General features: G+C 42.7%; 1 protein-coding gene across 1 annotated transcript; it reads right to left on the bottom strand.

Moving 5' to 3' along the window:
- Positions 1-68: 68 nt before the first annotated feature.
- LOC124049035 (alpha-(1,3)-fucosyltransferase 7-like) lies at positions 69-14237 on the bottom strand. Its single transcript, XM_046370329.1, is given in 5 exon segments — positions 69-1943; positions 1945-2318; positions 10271-10336; positions 10924-11062; positions 14101-14237. Coding segments are annotated over 2 exon segments (1035 nt in total). The 5' UTR covers positions 2280-2318; positions 10271-10336; positions 10924-11062; positions 14101-14237; the 3' UTR covers positions 69-1243.
- Between the last annotated feature and the right edge of the window lie 933 nt (positions 14238-15170).

Here is a 15170-nt window from a genome sequence, read left to right as displayed (position 1 = left end):
TGTGAGAGCTGAAATTCTTACTGGTTGGTAGGTGATGCAAATTAATTACTTAAATCATACAATGTGATTTTTCTGGATTTCTGTTTTAGATTTTGTCTCTCACAGTTGAAGTGTACCTATGATAAAAATACAGACCTACATGCTTTATAAGTAGCAAAACCTGCCGATTTCGCAGGTAATCAAATACTTGTTCTCCCCACTGTAGCTATTTTCTACCTTCATTCCACCAGTCCCTTGGCTCTGAATATCTGCGGTGAGATTGTTTTTGCACAAAGTTGTCTGACCTTTTTTTTGATATTTTAAAAATGAGATTCCCCCCCCCCCCCCCCCCCCTTATCTTTCATATCCTTGTCTAGTTGCAGTTCGTCCAGAGGTTATCTATTAGGTCTTACATACAATTTCTTTAAATATTCTTTGCAGTCTTGTCCAGAAGGTATACTCTCATAGTGGAAGTATGATACAAATACATTTTTTGATTTGTCTTAAATCTTGCTATGTTTGTTATCCATGCCTGTATTGCATATGTTGACTAAGTGTTTTTTAATCTAAAGGTAGCCATTGCGGTAAAGGGATTAACCAAAGTGGTACTTATGTTAACATGATCAAGGACCTGTATTGTTAATGGTTGTCACTGTTACAGAGCTGATTACATCACCACTCTTATACAAAGACTTGATCAAAACAAATCTGAAATGGCCACCCAGCGCAGGCACAATCTAGTGCCTTGTTGTGTAGTTGAAGTAAATTCCTCTTCAATGTGACTCAAATCTCTTGGCTAAAGTTTTTACACAATCCCATGTTTATAAATAAAAGCATATTTGATAATTTTATTGAAACTCTGGCTATTTCTCTGGGGCAACCTTAAGATGTTACTTGTAACTTTTGCACCACACAATTAAATGTTTTTTATTTTCCATGCCAACCTGTGTCGTAACAACAGTTAGTGAATATGCTATTGTGTATATAAATGCTGCATGTGTAACACAGATCACCCATAAATGCTCAACCACTTTCTGTTTCTCACACAGTTGTGTGCGGAGGTATGTGAAAAGAGCTGGTCCTAGAGAAGACCACCTTCACATTTTTTAAAAGGTGTCCTAAATGTCACTCCCCTTGTATAGTGCACTACTTTTGACCAGACCCTATGAGCCCTAGTCAAATGTAAGGACCTGCATAGTGAAACTGGTGCTATTTAGGATGCAGAAAGTCTGAGGAGCTGCCAAAGTGAACCATGGGTGTGGTTTCACATCCTGACCCAGGCTTCCAGGTCATGGTAAACCTTCTGAGCAGGCAGGCTGTGATACTTTGGGCAGATGCTACACAGCCTCTCCCTCCAGTCTGTATACACTTTCACCTGATAGCTATGCCGCCACGCAAAGTACCCAGCATATCTCTCCTTGTCCAGTTGCAGCTGGCGGAGATAGTTCCCCAGCTTATTGGTGGATGGAAAGTCCTCAACGTGGATGAAGGAGTTGGGCGGCGCCACGCCTATGTAGTCATCTGGAGGTGGACCCAGAACCACAGGCACCGCCCCTGCCTGGTAAGCGTTCCGCCAGAGCTTCTCAGTGATGTAATCCTTGGAGATGGAGTTCTCGAAGGACAGGTAGAAGTAGCAGCTTGAGATGGTGGGCAGCAGGTCGATGGAGGCCAAAACACTCCCTCTCAAGCGACCATACACCTCCACTGGGATGCTGCTTTTCAGCCTCTTGTACACCAAGCTCCTTCTGTGCTGATGCTCATAGTGACTAACAACCCAGCAGGCCAGAATGGACTTATTTTGGGGAATGATGTCTTCTGTGCTATCATTACCAGTATCACAGTCCTTCGGCAGCAGCTTACCATAGGGCATGGTGATATCGGCATCGCGGTGGTAGGACATGGTCCAGTTGAACACGTTATTGAAGGGCTTCAGGTATCTGTTGTTGTCAGGGGACTCCAGAGAGCCAGACCCACTTCTGGTGCCTTGGCCGGTGGAGGGGCAGCCGCTCCTGGCCGCTCATCAGCTCTCTGTGGTGGAAGACCACCAGGTCAGCACTGGGGTAGAGAGAGCGCTGGTCCACCAGGCGGCAGTCAGGGATACGGTACCGGTTCCAGCGCACGTCTCCCTCCAAATTGTAGGAGGGGCCAAAGGGCCAGTGCCACAGCAGGATGGTGATGTTGTGGCTTCTGTCAGAGTTTGGACCCCACCCACCCTCACTCCCCTGTTCCACCAGAAAGAACAGTAGAGGGGCCAGGCAGATGAGGAGGAAGAGCCTGAGGCAAAATGAGGGGGATTTCATGGTAGAGCTGGACCCTTGTTTGTCATCAGGGTTCTGTCACTGCAGGGAAATGAGCAGAGAAAACAGGATTGAGTTTCCGTTAACCTTGACTCAGGGGTAAAAATAACATAGTAAACAAAAATCTGAAACATTCAAATTGTTACATTTCATATGAATTTGAATGATCGGCTATGTTACGAATTACAATTCATACAATTACAAATGTGCAATACGTATGTTACGAATTACAATTTGTTTTGACTAATGTTAGCTGGGTTAGGGATTAAGGTTAGGAGTTAGGGGAAGGGTTAACTAACATGCAAAGTAGCTCAAACGTAAGTAGTTGCTAATTAGCTAAAATGCTAAAGTTGTCCTTGAGATTAGAATGCACAACCTTTGGGTTGCTAGATGTTCACATCATACACCCTACCAACCACCCTCCTTTTGTCTTATGTATTCATACCAAACGTAACATATCATACTGATTTGAGTGTCCAGGATTATTGTTAACTATGTTACTTCTAGGCTTCTAGAATACAGTAGAAACATGAGATGAGTAATGCAAGATATGTAAACATTATTAAAGTAAATAATGTTCCGTTTGTTCCATTTATTATTATCGTTAACAAATACACACCTGTAAAGAAAATGAGATTTGAAAACACATTCAGCCCCTGGTTTGACTGATCTGGCAGTGACTCCACCTCAATTCAATTTGGCAAATCGCTCGGCACACACATACTCAGATTGATTGGCTCTCATTCAGGCAAATTATAAATAAATGCACTCAGGCAATCCGGAAGGCCAAAGTTAGTTACTTTAAGGACCAGTTCTCGCTCTGTGGGTCTAACCCCAAGAAGTTCTGGAAAACGGTGAAAGACCTGCAGTATAAACCCTCTTCCTCACAGCTGCCCATGTCCCTTAATGTGGTTGTTACTGACAAGGAACACATGGCTGAGCTCTTCGGGATTCCTATTTGACTCAGCCATGCCTCCTTGCATGTCCAACATTTCTTCGTCTTCCACCCCTTCTAATACCACTATCCCCGATGCTCCTCCCACTTTTCCCCCTATCCCGCTACAAAGTTTTTCCTGCAGGCGGTCACTCAGTCCGAGGTGCTAAAGGAGCTCCTTAAAACTTGACCCCCAAAAAACATCTGGTTCAGTTGGTTTAGGCCCTTTCTTCTTTAAGGTTGCTGCCCCTATCATCACCAAGCCTATCTCTGACCTTTTTAACCTGTTTCTCCTCTCTGGGCAGATTCCCATTGCTTGGAAGGCAGCCACGGTGGGTCCTTTATTTAAAGGGGAGATCAAGCTGATCCGAACTGTTATAGGCCTATTTCTATTTTGACCTGTTCATCAAAAGTGTTGGAAAAACTTGTCAATAATCAACTGACTGGTGTGGTGGAATATTGACTCAGAAATATAACACTCTTACTAGAACTTGTGAATTCAAAAAATACTTAATTGCAAATGTAACAAAGTTGAGCCCCTCCATGGAAAATACTAAATTCTCATATTACAGAGTCCTGCCTTTATAGTATTCTGTCTTTGCATAGCGTATAGAGACCCCTGCCTCTATATGAAAATAGCTTCCCTTGACCTTTCTCCACCATTCTTTCCACCTCACCTCACCATACCCTTTCACCTCACTATTATCTTTCCACCTCACTTCTTGTCTGGTGGTCTGCTTGAAACATATGTATTACAGACTCGGTCAGGGAGAGGTTGAAAATGTCAGTGAAGACACTTGCCAGTTGGTCCACGCATGCTCTGAGTACACGTCCTGGTAATCCATCTGGCCCCGCAGCCTTGGGAATATTGACCTGTTTCAAGGTCTTGCTCACATCGGCTAGGGAGAGGGTGATCACACAGTTGTCCGGAACAGCTGGTGCTCTCATGCATGCTTCATTGTTGCTTGCCTTCAAGCAAGCATAAAAGCCATTTAGCCCATCTGGTAGGCTCCGTAACTGGTTAGCTTGCGGCTGGGTTTCCCTTTATAGTCCGTAATAGTATGCAAGCCCTGCCACATCCGTTGAGCGTCTGAGCTGGTGTAGTAGGATTCAATATTTGTCCTGTATTGATGATTTGCCTGGGCATATCAGGATATCTTATAAGCGTCCGGATTAGTGTCCCGCCTCTTGAAGGCGGCAGCTCTAGACATTAGCTTGGGGCGGATGTTACCTGTAATCCATGGCTTCTGGTTGGGATATGTACGTACGGTCACTGTGGGGATGACGTCGTCGATGCACTTATTGATGAAGCCAGTGACTGAGATGGTATACTCCTCAATGCTATTGGATGAATCCCGGAACATATTCCAGTCTGTGCTAACCAACAGTCCTGTAACGTAGCATCCGCATCATCTGACCACTTCCCTATTGAGTGAGTCACTGGTACTTCCTGCTTTAGTTTTTACTCGTAAGCAGGAAGTTAGAATTATGGTCAGATTTGCCAAATCGATGGCGAGGGAGTGCTTTATACGCATCTTTGTGTGTGGAGTAAAGGTGGTCCGGAGTTTTTTCCCTCTGGTTGCACAAGTGATATTCTGGTAGAAATTAGGTCAAATCCCCGGCCACTAGAAGCGGCAATTCTGGATGAGCATTTTCTTTGCTTATGGCCTTATACAGCTTGTTCAGTGTGGTCTTAGTGCCAGCATCGGTTTGTGGTGGTAAATAGACCGCTACGAAAAGATAGTGTGGTCTACAGCTTATCATGAGGTACTCTACCTCGGCGAGCAATACCTCGAGACTCCTTTAATATTATAATTGTGCACCAGCTGTTATTGACAAGTAGACACACAACCCACCCCTCGTCTTACCGGATGTACAGTAGCTGTTCTTTCCTGCTGATGCACGGAAAATCCAGCAAACTGTATAATATCTGTGTCGTCGTTCAGCCACGACTCGTGAAACATAAGATATTAGTTTTTCATTTCCCATTGGTAGGATAGTCTCGAACGGAGCTCATCCAGTTTATTCTCCAGTGATTGCACTTTGGCCAATACTATGGATGGTAGAAGCGGGTTACCCACTCGCTGACAAATTCTCACAAGGCACCCTGATCTGCACCCCTTGTCTTTACTTATTTTCTTCATGTGAATGACAAGGATTTTCATCGTTGTCTGGAAGCAACATTATATCCTGCATGTCAGACTCATTAAATTCAAAAATATTTGCCCACTTCAAGGTGAGAAATCGCTGTTCTGATATCCAGAAGCTATTTTCGGTCATAAGAGACGGTAGCATCAACATTATATACAAATTAAGTTAAACAAAATAGCACAATTGATTTGGAGCCTGTAAAATGGCCACCATCCCCTCCAGGCTCCATTCTACATAGTGCATTAATCTTCAGATAGCTAGGTAGGATTTCCACATTTTTCCTCAATATCGTAGCTATCAGTAGAGTCAGAGCTATAAGGGGGAGGGCAAGTGAAGGTGCTGGCTAAGTAAGGGCCAAGACCTGAGGTGGCAGAACAGAGTTCTCTGGTTGGGCTGTAGGGTTTGAACATATCCAGAAGGGGGGAGGGGCAGTTCCCCTTGCTGTTCTGTATGTAAGCACCATGGTCTTGATGTGAATGTGAGCTTCAACTGGAAGCCAGTGGAGGAGCGGGGTTGCATAAGAGAACTTGGGAAGATTGAAAACCAAGCGGTCTGCAGCATTCTGGATAAGTTGCGCGGGTTTGATGGTACAAGCAGGGAGACCAGCCAACAGCGAGTTGCAGTAGTCCAGATGGGAGAGGACAAGTGCCTGGATTAGGAATTGCTCCATTTTCTGTGTGATGTAGGGTTGTACTCTACGCATGTTGTAGTGCATGAACCTGCTGTAGTGGATCACTGCTTTGATGTTTGCAGAGAATGACAGTGTGTTTTCCAGGGTCACGCCAAGGTTCTTTGCACTCTGGAAAGGTGACACTGGAGTTATCAACCGTGATGGAGAGGTCTTTGAGTGGGCAGGCCTTCGGGGGGAGGAAGATGTTGAGCTTGAGGTGTTGGGCCGACATCCAATTTGAGATATCTGCCAGGCATGCGAAGATGTGTGTCACCACCTGGGTGTCAGAAGGGGGGAAGGAGAGAGTAGTGGAGTGTCATCCGCATATCAATGATAGGAGAGACCATGTGAGGAAATAACGGAGCCGAATGACTTGGTGTATAGAGAGAAGAGGGCCTAGAACCGAGCCTTGGGGGACACCAGTAGTGAAACAAAGTGGTGCAGACACAGATCCTCTCCACGTCACCTGGTAGGAGCGGCCTGCCAGGTAGGATGCAATCCAAGAGTGTGCAGAGCCTGAGACACCCAGACCTGAGAGGGTGGAGAGGAGGATTTGATGGTTCACGAAGGCAGTGGATAGATCTAGGAGGATGAGAGAGTGGCTTGAAAAACTTTCTACTACTGATAAACGCCTACATTGGAACACAGTGACTGTAGGCATACAGTAACATGCTATTCATGACGTCAGAGCTTTGTCTCTGCACTTCACAGCCCTGTTTGGGTTTTGACTGACAGCTGCTCTGAATTTGAGCACCTCACCTGACAAGAAGTTTCCCTCATCCCATAGTTTCCGTTAGGAAACTGTGGCACCGGACCGGCAGACTTTGTATTTACCAGACATTTGAGAAATTTACCTGATTTGGTGTGTAACCTGATTAGGGTGTCCACCGTAATCAGTATGACAGAAGTTACATTTAGATTATGGTTATTCATATCAACAGAACATGCAAGCCAAGGATGCAACAATGTGCAATACTTCTTATAGAATTCTGATGCACACTTTGAAGAAGTTAGAATAACTGTCCACATTTAGGCCTACGTTTCTTCAGCCGATGCAACGAACATCAAAATCACTAGCCTATGTCAATCTCCTATCCCCGTAGTAGAAAAGTTGACCTATTCTATTCTATTGGTCAGCTTGTACTGAAAGAAATAGCCTATTCCAAAGAGACCCTGGGACAGTTGTGGGATGATAGATTCCGAATTCATTCAACCAGTAGGCCTAGGCTATATAAACATTTAAAAAATCAAAGCAATGAGTCTGATACAACAGATCAGACCATTTAGATTAAAAAATGTTGTTAAACTATATACTGAACAAAAATATAAACGCAACATGTAAAGTGTTGCTTCTATGTTTCATGAGCGGAAATACAAGATTCCAGAAATGTTCCATACACACAAAAAAGCAAATATCTCTCAAATTTTGGGAACAAATTTGTTTACATCCCTCTTTTGCAACGATAATCCAACCACCTGACAGGCGTGGCATATCAAGAAGCTTATTAAACAGCATGATCATTGCACAGGTGCTCCTTGGGGACGATAAAAGGCCACTATAATGTGCAGATTTGTCACACAGCAAGTTTTGAGGGAGCGTGCAATTGGGAATCTTACTGCAGGGATGTCCACCAGAGTTGTTGCCATAGAATATACTTTGCATTTCTCTACCATAAACTGCCTCTATTGTAATTTTAGAGAATTTGGCAATACATCCAACCTGGCTTGCAACCGCAGACCAATTGTAACCATGCCAGCCCAGGACCTTTCTTCACCTGCGGGATCGTCTGAGACCAGCCACTGGGACAGCTGATGAAACTAAGGAGGATTTCTGTCTATAATAATTCCCTTTTGTTGGGAAAAAACCATTCTGATTGGCTGGGCCTTTGCTCTCCAGTGGGTGGTCCTGGCTCCCAAGTGGGTGGGCCTGCGCCCCTGCCCAGTCATATTAAATCCATAGATTAGCGTCTAATGAATTTACTTCCATTGACTGATTTCCTTATATGAACTCAGCAAAATTGTTGAAATTGTTGATATTGCGTTTCTATTTTTGTTCAGTATATTATTTATTCACATTATAAGCGTAGCAATGCACACAAGGCATTAGGCAATTATATGAAAAAATAAAACTATTGTCAAAAGCCCACAGCACATGCAAGCGGTTTCATGTGACAGAGATAAAATATCCATTCAAAATTTAGAAATAGGGGAGATCTAATCTGCAACAACTGGCATGGGTTGATAAAAATGACTAGGATTATGCCTTTGGCTACTGGCAAATTAAAGATGGTCTGATTTTGACTAGGCTACTAGCAAGGTAAGACATGCTTCATAATATGTAGTAAGTTTATGTTTTCCAAATTCATACTGCCTCCAGCTCATTGCAAAGTGGTGTGTGATACGCTGATGAAGCCTGCCTATATTATCTGAGTTTTTTCACTCCTGGTAGACGGTGTCCTTCGCTCCCGCATGCCGAACATCTGCCCTGAGAATCGTTAAGAGAATTGCGGGAAAACAGTGCCCGACAGGCGACGACCAAGGACACTGTCTGGTATTTATCATCATTAGTCATTTAGGTCAACATTGGATCATTCAGAGATCCTCACTGAACTTCTGGAGAGAGTTTGCTGCACTGAAAGTAAAGGGGCTGAATAATTTTGCACGCCCAATTTTTCCGTTTTTGATTTGTTAAAAAAGTTTGAAATATCCAATAAATGTCGTTCCACTTCATGATTGTGTCCCACTTGTTATTGATTCTTCACAAAAAAATACAGTTTTATATCTTTATGTTTGAAGCCTGAAATGTGGCAAAAGGTCGCAAAGTTCAAGGGGACCGAATACTTTCGCAAGGCACTGTATCTTAAAGGGGTACACTCACATATGAAATATTAGAAGTTTTTATTTTCTGAGTCTTAATTAAATAGGTGAAATCTTTTGATAAAGGAATGTTGTTTAATATTGTAAGAAACATTTCTTTGGAGGGGTGGTATGATTTTTGACCTCCATTGTAACTTTCCTTTGTGGTCTGATCAGCCTCATTGGAAAGCCATTTGGATGGAAAATCTAGGGCCATTTGTAAGACTGATATTAAGGTAATTTAATACAAAAAGGCAGTGAAATTTACATTATAGTGTCATTATATTTTCTCTGATGAACGTGGTGTGAAAATGAGCTAGGATAAGTTTTAATTATGGTAGACTCATGTTAAGTATTTGGGACATATTTGAGCCAACAGGGCAGGGAAGAATTTGAGATATTTGTGTTTGGTTTTAACACCTGTGTACAGGAGTGCCAGTGTACCTGTGTAATGGGGGAGGGTGTCCGTATGGGAATTACATGATAACCAACTTGGGACAGTTCTGGGATTGGAGAAGAGGGCATCCTTATAGAATAGGGGATCCCACATAGGTGGATAGGTTTTCCATGATATGGGGGAAATCTGGGAGCACTGTTGAACTTTGTAAAGGTGATGAAATCCTACTAACCATCAAAACTATTAAGCTCTCTGATGCAGGCACTTACACCCTCGGACTACAAAGAACCGGGACAGACACGATGGGTGTGTTTTCTATTAAGGTGCTGCCAAAACCACAGAGGTCCCAGACGAACCAGAGACGAACCAGACACACTCCTCTACCACCCCTGGACCGAACCTGCCACCCACCACCACTGTGTTAAATCTCATTCAGGTAATTAACATTAGAGACTATTCAGCTATTGATCAATTAGGCACTGAGACTGGTTTTGATGGTAGGGACAATTTGTGGCTGTCTTATATGAGGTATACAGCTAAAACCCTGAGAAGAAAGGACTGCATTTGTATGTAGTCATGCTAGACCTGTTCTGGCTACACACCCATTTGCTATAGGAGAAGGAGAGGGGTGGTTGTGTATTCTGAGAGGTTTTTAACAGGTTCCGCCTAATTCAACTCTGTTCCTCTTTGAGCCTTGTGTTTCCTACAGTACCTCCTCATCAGGTCCCTTGGGGTGTTAAGGCATATGGGGGCAATTACAGTTGCATCATGGGTAAAGGTAATGGCATTGATTATGGGAGATTGCCTGAAGCTGATTGCAGTAGTAACATAACCATTAATTCCACTTGGCCAGTTACAGGCCTAAACCAAACTAGTGGTCTGGCTGATGTGTGGTGGATCTGTGGACCCAAAAGAGTGCTGAGACCCATTCTTAAAGGAGACTGGCAAGGTACGTGTGCTCTGACCTGTTTGATAATTCCACTGACCATTGTTGATGTTACTGCTGAACAGCTGTTGGGTTCTGTATCCAGGGGAGATGAAAACATTCCATCCTATGGGAGACATAGACGTAGTGCTCCATGAACAGAGGATGTAATTGACATACTCACTAACCTGTTGGGAGTGCCAGTGGGGATTCCTCATGAGTTTCAGGCCCTGGGTAGGAATGATGGACTCTGACACTTACTACCTATTATTATAGGTCCAGCCATAGTGGATGCAAGACAGACTGCATGGATTAATTATATCTACTATAATCAACAGCGTTTTGTGAATTACTCCCGTGATGCACTCACTGGTATGTCTGAATAGCTGGAGGCCACATCTAGGGTTGCCAGACAGAATAGACTTGCTTTGGATATGCTTCTTGCCAGTCAGGGGGGTGTCTGCAAGATGTTCGGTGAACAATGTTGCACATATATTCCTAATAACACCAGTCCAGATGGTAGTATATCTAAGGCCCTTAGTGGGCTTGATGCACGATCTGCTGAGATGAGGACCATGGCGGGGGTGGAGGAGTCTGGACTGTTCTCTTGGTTGGGAGCCTGGTTTGGTAAGTACACTGGTATGGTGGTTACTGGATTTCTGACCCTAATTCTTGTATTTTTATTATTGATGTGTTGTGCTGCTTGCATCATACCGTGTTTTAAGAAGTCTGTTTACAGATGTGGTGAAGACTTCAGGCATGATGCCTTTGCTTGATACTCCAGTTGGAGATGCTGATACTGAAGCATGCTTTCAGGGGAGGATGGGACTGACTGAGGATGACCCATGGTATGCTGTGGGTGAGGTAGTAGAATAAATATTACACCACCACAGTTCCTTCTTTTACATTTTTTTAATGATAGGTTTTCTTTCCAGTATGCTTGTTCTCCCTGTTGTGAAGGTTCAGAGTTCATGGGTGGCATGGTGCCCACCTGGTGCAGGATAGGAGTAGCTGAGAGGACCAAATGGTTTATAATAATGCTTTGCTCTGCTTTACTCTGTTTTCCATGACTAAAGTTTTATCCTACATCTTACATGTCAATAAACAATAAAGTCTTATCCTGTTTTTGTCAAAAGGGGGAGACAAAAGCATATATCACTTGTTGATTTTTATTTTTTCTTGGATGATTTTTATTTTCTGTTTTTCTATAAAAAAAAATTAATAATAATAATAATGTTTTATTAATAATAAACGTTTTATTATTTTCATGAAATGCTATTAACATATTACTATGTTGGGACCGTTGAAATAAAGGATAATGAGTGGGAGACTTAAGGGAGACTGCAATTTAACATCATTTTCTTTTATTCTGTTTTTAAATGAGCTGTTGTTCTCTTTTGACATGAGGGTTTTAAGTTCCTATGTGGCTGGTAGCCAATCTAGTACATAGTGGGATCGAATGGAGGACATGAAGGTATTTTAAACTTTGTAACTGTTATATGATTAATTGCTGAATTTTTTGTTCACACCCGTGGGGGTTGGTTGGTTTATTACTTAGCTAATAAAAATGACATAGTATAAAATCGGTAACTCATTGTTATATTTATCCTGATACTAGATTCGAATTTACGCAACCCTAACATTGGCAATGACAGAAGTTAAACGTTTTCTGTAAGTCTTCACAAGGTTTTCACACACTGTTGCAGGTATTTTGGCCCATTCCTCAATGCAGATCTCCTCTAGAGCAGTGATGTTTTGGGGCTGTTGCTGGGCAACACTGACTTTCAACTCCCTCCAAAGATTTTCTATGGGGTTGAGATCTGGAGACTGGCTAGGCCACTCCAGGACCTTGAAATGCTTCTTACGAAGCCACTCCTTTGTTGCCCGGGCGGTGTGTTTGGGATCATTGACATGCTGAAAGACCCAGCCACGTTTCATCTTCAATGCCCTTGCTGAAGGAGGTTTTCACTCAAAATCTCACGAAACATTCTTTCCTTTACACGGATCAGTCATCCTGGTCCCTTTGCAGAAAAACAGCCCCAAAGCATGACGTTTCCACCCCCATGCTTCACAGTAGGTATGGTGTTCTTTGGATGCAACTCAGCATTCTTTGTCCTCCAAACACGACAAGTTGAGTTTTTACCAAAAAGTTATATTTTGGTTTCATCTGACCATATGACATTCTCCCAATCTTCTTCTGAATCATCCAAATGCTCTCTAGCAAACTTCAGACGGGCCTGTACATGTACTAGCTTAAGCAGGGGGACACGTCTGGCACTGCAGGATTTGAGTCCCTGGCTGCGTAGAGTGTTACTGATGGTAGGCTTTGTTACTTTGGTCCCAGCTCTCTGCAGGTTATTCACTAGGTCCCCCCGTGGGATTTTTGCTCACCATTCTTGTGATCATTTTGACCCCCCGGGTTGAGATCTTGCGTGGAGCCCCAGATCAAGGGAGATTATCAGTGGTCTTGTATGTCTTCCATTTCCTAATAATTGCTCCCACAGTTGATTTCTTCAAACCAAGCTGCTTACCTATTGCAGATTCAGTCTTCCCAGCCTGGTGCAGGTCTACAATTTTGTTTCTGGTGTCCTTTGACAGCTCTTTGGTCTTGGCCATAGTGGAGTTTGGAGTGTGACTGTTTGAGGTTGTGGACAGGTGTCTTTTATACTGATAACAAGTTCAAACATGTGCCATTAATACAGGTAACGAGTGGAGGACATAGGAGCCTCTTAAAGAAGAAGTTACAGGTCTGTGAGAGACATAAATCTTGCTTGTTTGTAGGTGACCAAATACTTATTTTACACCATAATTTGCAAATACATTCATTAAAAATCCTACAATGTGATTTTCTGGATTTTTTTCTAATTTTGTCTGTCATAGTTGAAGTGTACCTATGATGAAAATTCCAGGCCTCTCTCATCTTTTTAAGTGGGAGAACTTGCACACTGGACACTGTCTACCGGTGTTGCTAGTTAGCTAGCTAGCACCCAGTGTTGCCTACACCTCCCGTGTACTGGAGAAAACCGTGCCCGACAGCTTGCTTTTAGGAGGCCTGCGTGGTTCTGGTATTGGGTCCTACCATCCTTTTTAGCTTATAAATTGATCTGTGGATAGCACAGATCGAAATGGCTTGCATTGATTGATAGCCCTGGTACCCAAGGACAAAGTAGTATTTTTTCTGGGCCTGTCTGATGTAGGATGTGAAATCTGAAAGTATTTGAATCTGGGCACTAAAAATCATTACATCGTAGTGCAGCATGAGGGAGTGGTTTCAACACGGTAGCACATTCAGAGAGCGATTTATAGCCATTAATTTAAAATAATTAATAGATTTTAAACAAAAAACACTTTCTGTTTGTCGGAGAATTTTCAGATGTTGTTATCAACAAATAAACAGTTTCACGTTTGGATTCAGCCTTGTGTCAGGTGAACGGTTGACTAATAATTCCCCTTACTCTTGAAACTGTTCCCTTTCAATTGCTGCTATACCATGGTTATCTAATTCATATTTCTTGTGTAAGAAACATTTCAATTTAGCCCTATCGATAAAGGCCAATTCTCACAAGTGTAAAGGATTAATTGAGTTTTTAGATCGTTGCACAGTAGATTAGAGTGACAAGAAGTAACACATGCAACCTCTCTGACAAGCAGTCTGTGTAGTTCCGACCACAAGACTCAGACACGAGCAGTCTGAGTAACTGAAAGTAGCAGGAACAGAGAGACACAGGAACAGAGAGACACACTCACTCTTGAGATTAGGAGAATCTTAACTTGATTAACTGGAATCTAACCAATTCACAATACAGAGTAAAATAAATAGTTTTAAAAACTCCCTCCCTCTCCAACATGCCATGGACAGCACAATAATTGTGTCCCTCTCTATCCACTAACCTGGGAGGTGGGCTGTGGGTCTGTGGATGTGAAGTCCCTGTCTTGTCTGCTCCTGTTGATTTGGACCCTGCTTGAAGTGTCCACAGAAGGCAGAGGTGAAAAGGGTTGTGATGCTCTGTGTTGATGATTGAAAGATAACTTTAACGGGATGTACGTACTCAGTGTGCACAGCAGCACTATGCTCTCTCTCTCTCTCTCTCTCTCTCTCTCTCTCTCTCTCTCTCTCTCTCTCTCTCTCTCTCTCTCTCTCTCTCTCTCTCTCTCTCTCTCTCTCTCTCTCTCTCTCTCTCTCTCTCTCTCTCTCATCATCATCTTGTCCCTCCCTGCTTATTTTTCTCAGTCAAATGTTGTGTTTTTCAGTTTAGCAAGATGCACAAATCAAATGTGATACAATAAAAAAAACTGTAGAAAAACTATTACTAAACAGGAGGGGATTGTTGGGACCATCATAGTGCAAGTTAGTGTGAAAAACTATTACTAAGCAGAAGGGGATTGTTGGGACCATCACAGTGCAAGTTAGTGTAAAAAAACTATTACTAAACAGGAGGGGATTGTTGGGACCATCATAGTGCAAGTTAGTGTAGAAAAACTATTACTAAACAGGAGGGGATTGTTGGGACCATCACAGTGCAAGTTAGTGTAAAAAAACTATTACTAAACAGGAGGGGATTGTTGGGACCATCATAGTGCAAGTTAGTGTAGAAAAACTATTACTAAGCAGTAGGGGATTGTTGGGACCCTCATGGTGCATGTTAGTGTAAAAAAACTATTACTAAACAGGAGGGGATTGTTGGGACCATCATAGTGCAAGTTAGTGTAAAAAAAAACTATTACTAAACAGGAGGGGATTGTTGGGACCATCATAGTGCAATTTAGTGTAAAAAAAACTATTACTAAGCAGGAGGGGATTGTTGGGACCATCATAGTGCAAGTTAGTGTAAAACAACTATTACTAAACAGGAGGGGATTGTTGGGACCATCATAGTGCAAGTTAGTGTAAAAAAAACTATTACTAAACAGGAGGGGATTGTTGGGACCATCATAGTGCAAGTTAGTGTAAAAAACTATTA

This window comes from Oncorhynchus gorbuscha, linkage group LG11, assembly GCF_021184085.1.
Source record: "Oncorhynchus gorbuscha isolate QuinsamMale2020 ecotype Even-year linkage group LG11, OgorEven_v1.0, whole genome shotgun sequence".
Classification (NCBI taxonomy): domain Eukaryota; kingdom Metazoa; phylum Chordata; class Actinopteri; order Salmoniformes; family Salmonidae; genus Oncorhynchus; species Oncorhynchus gorbuscha.
Note: the sequence above shows the minus strand (reverse complement) of the source record. Positions and strands in the feature narration are given on the sequence as shown.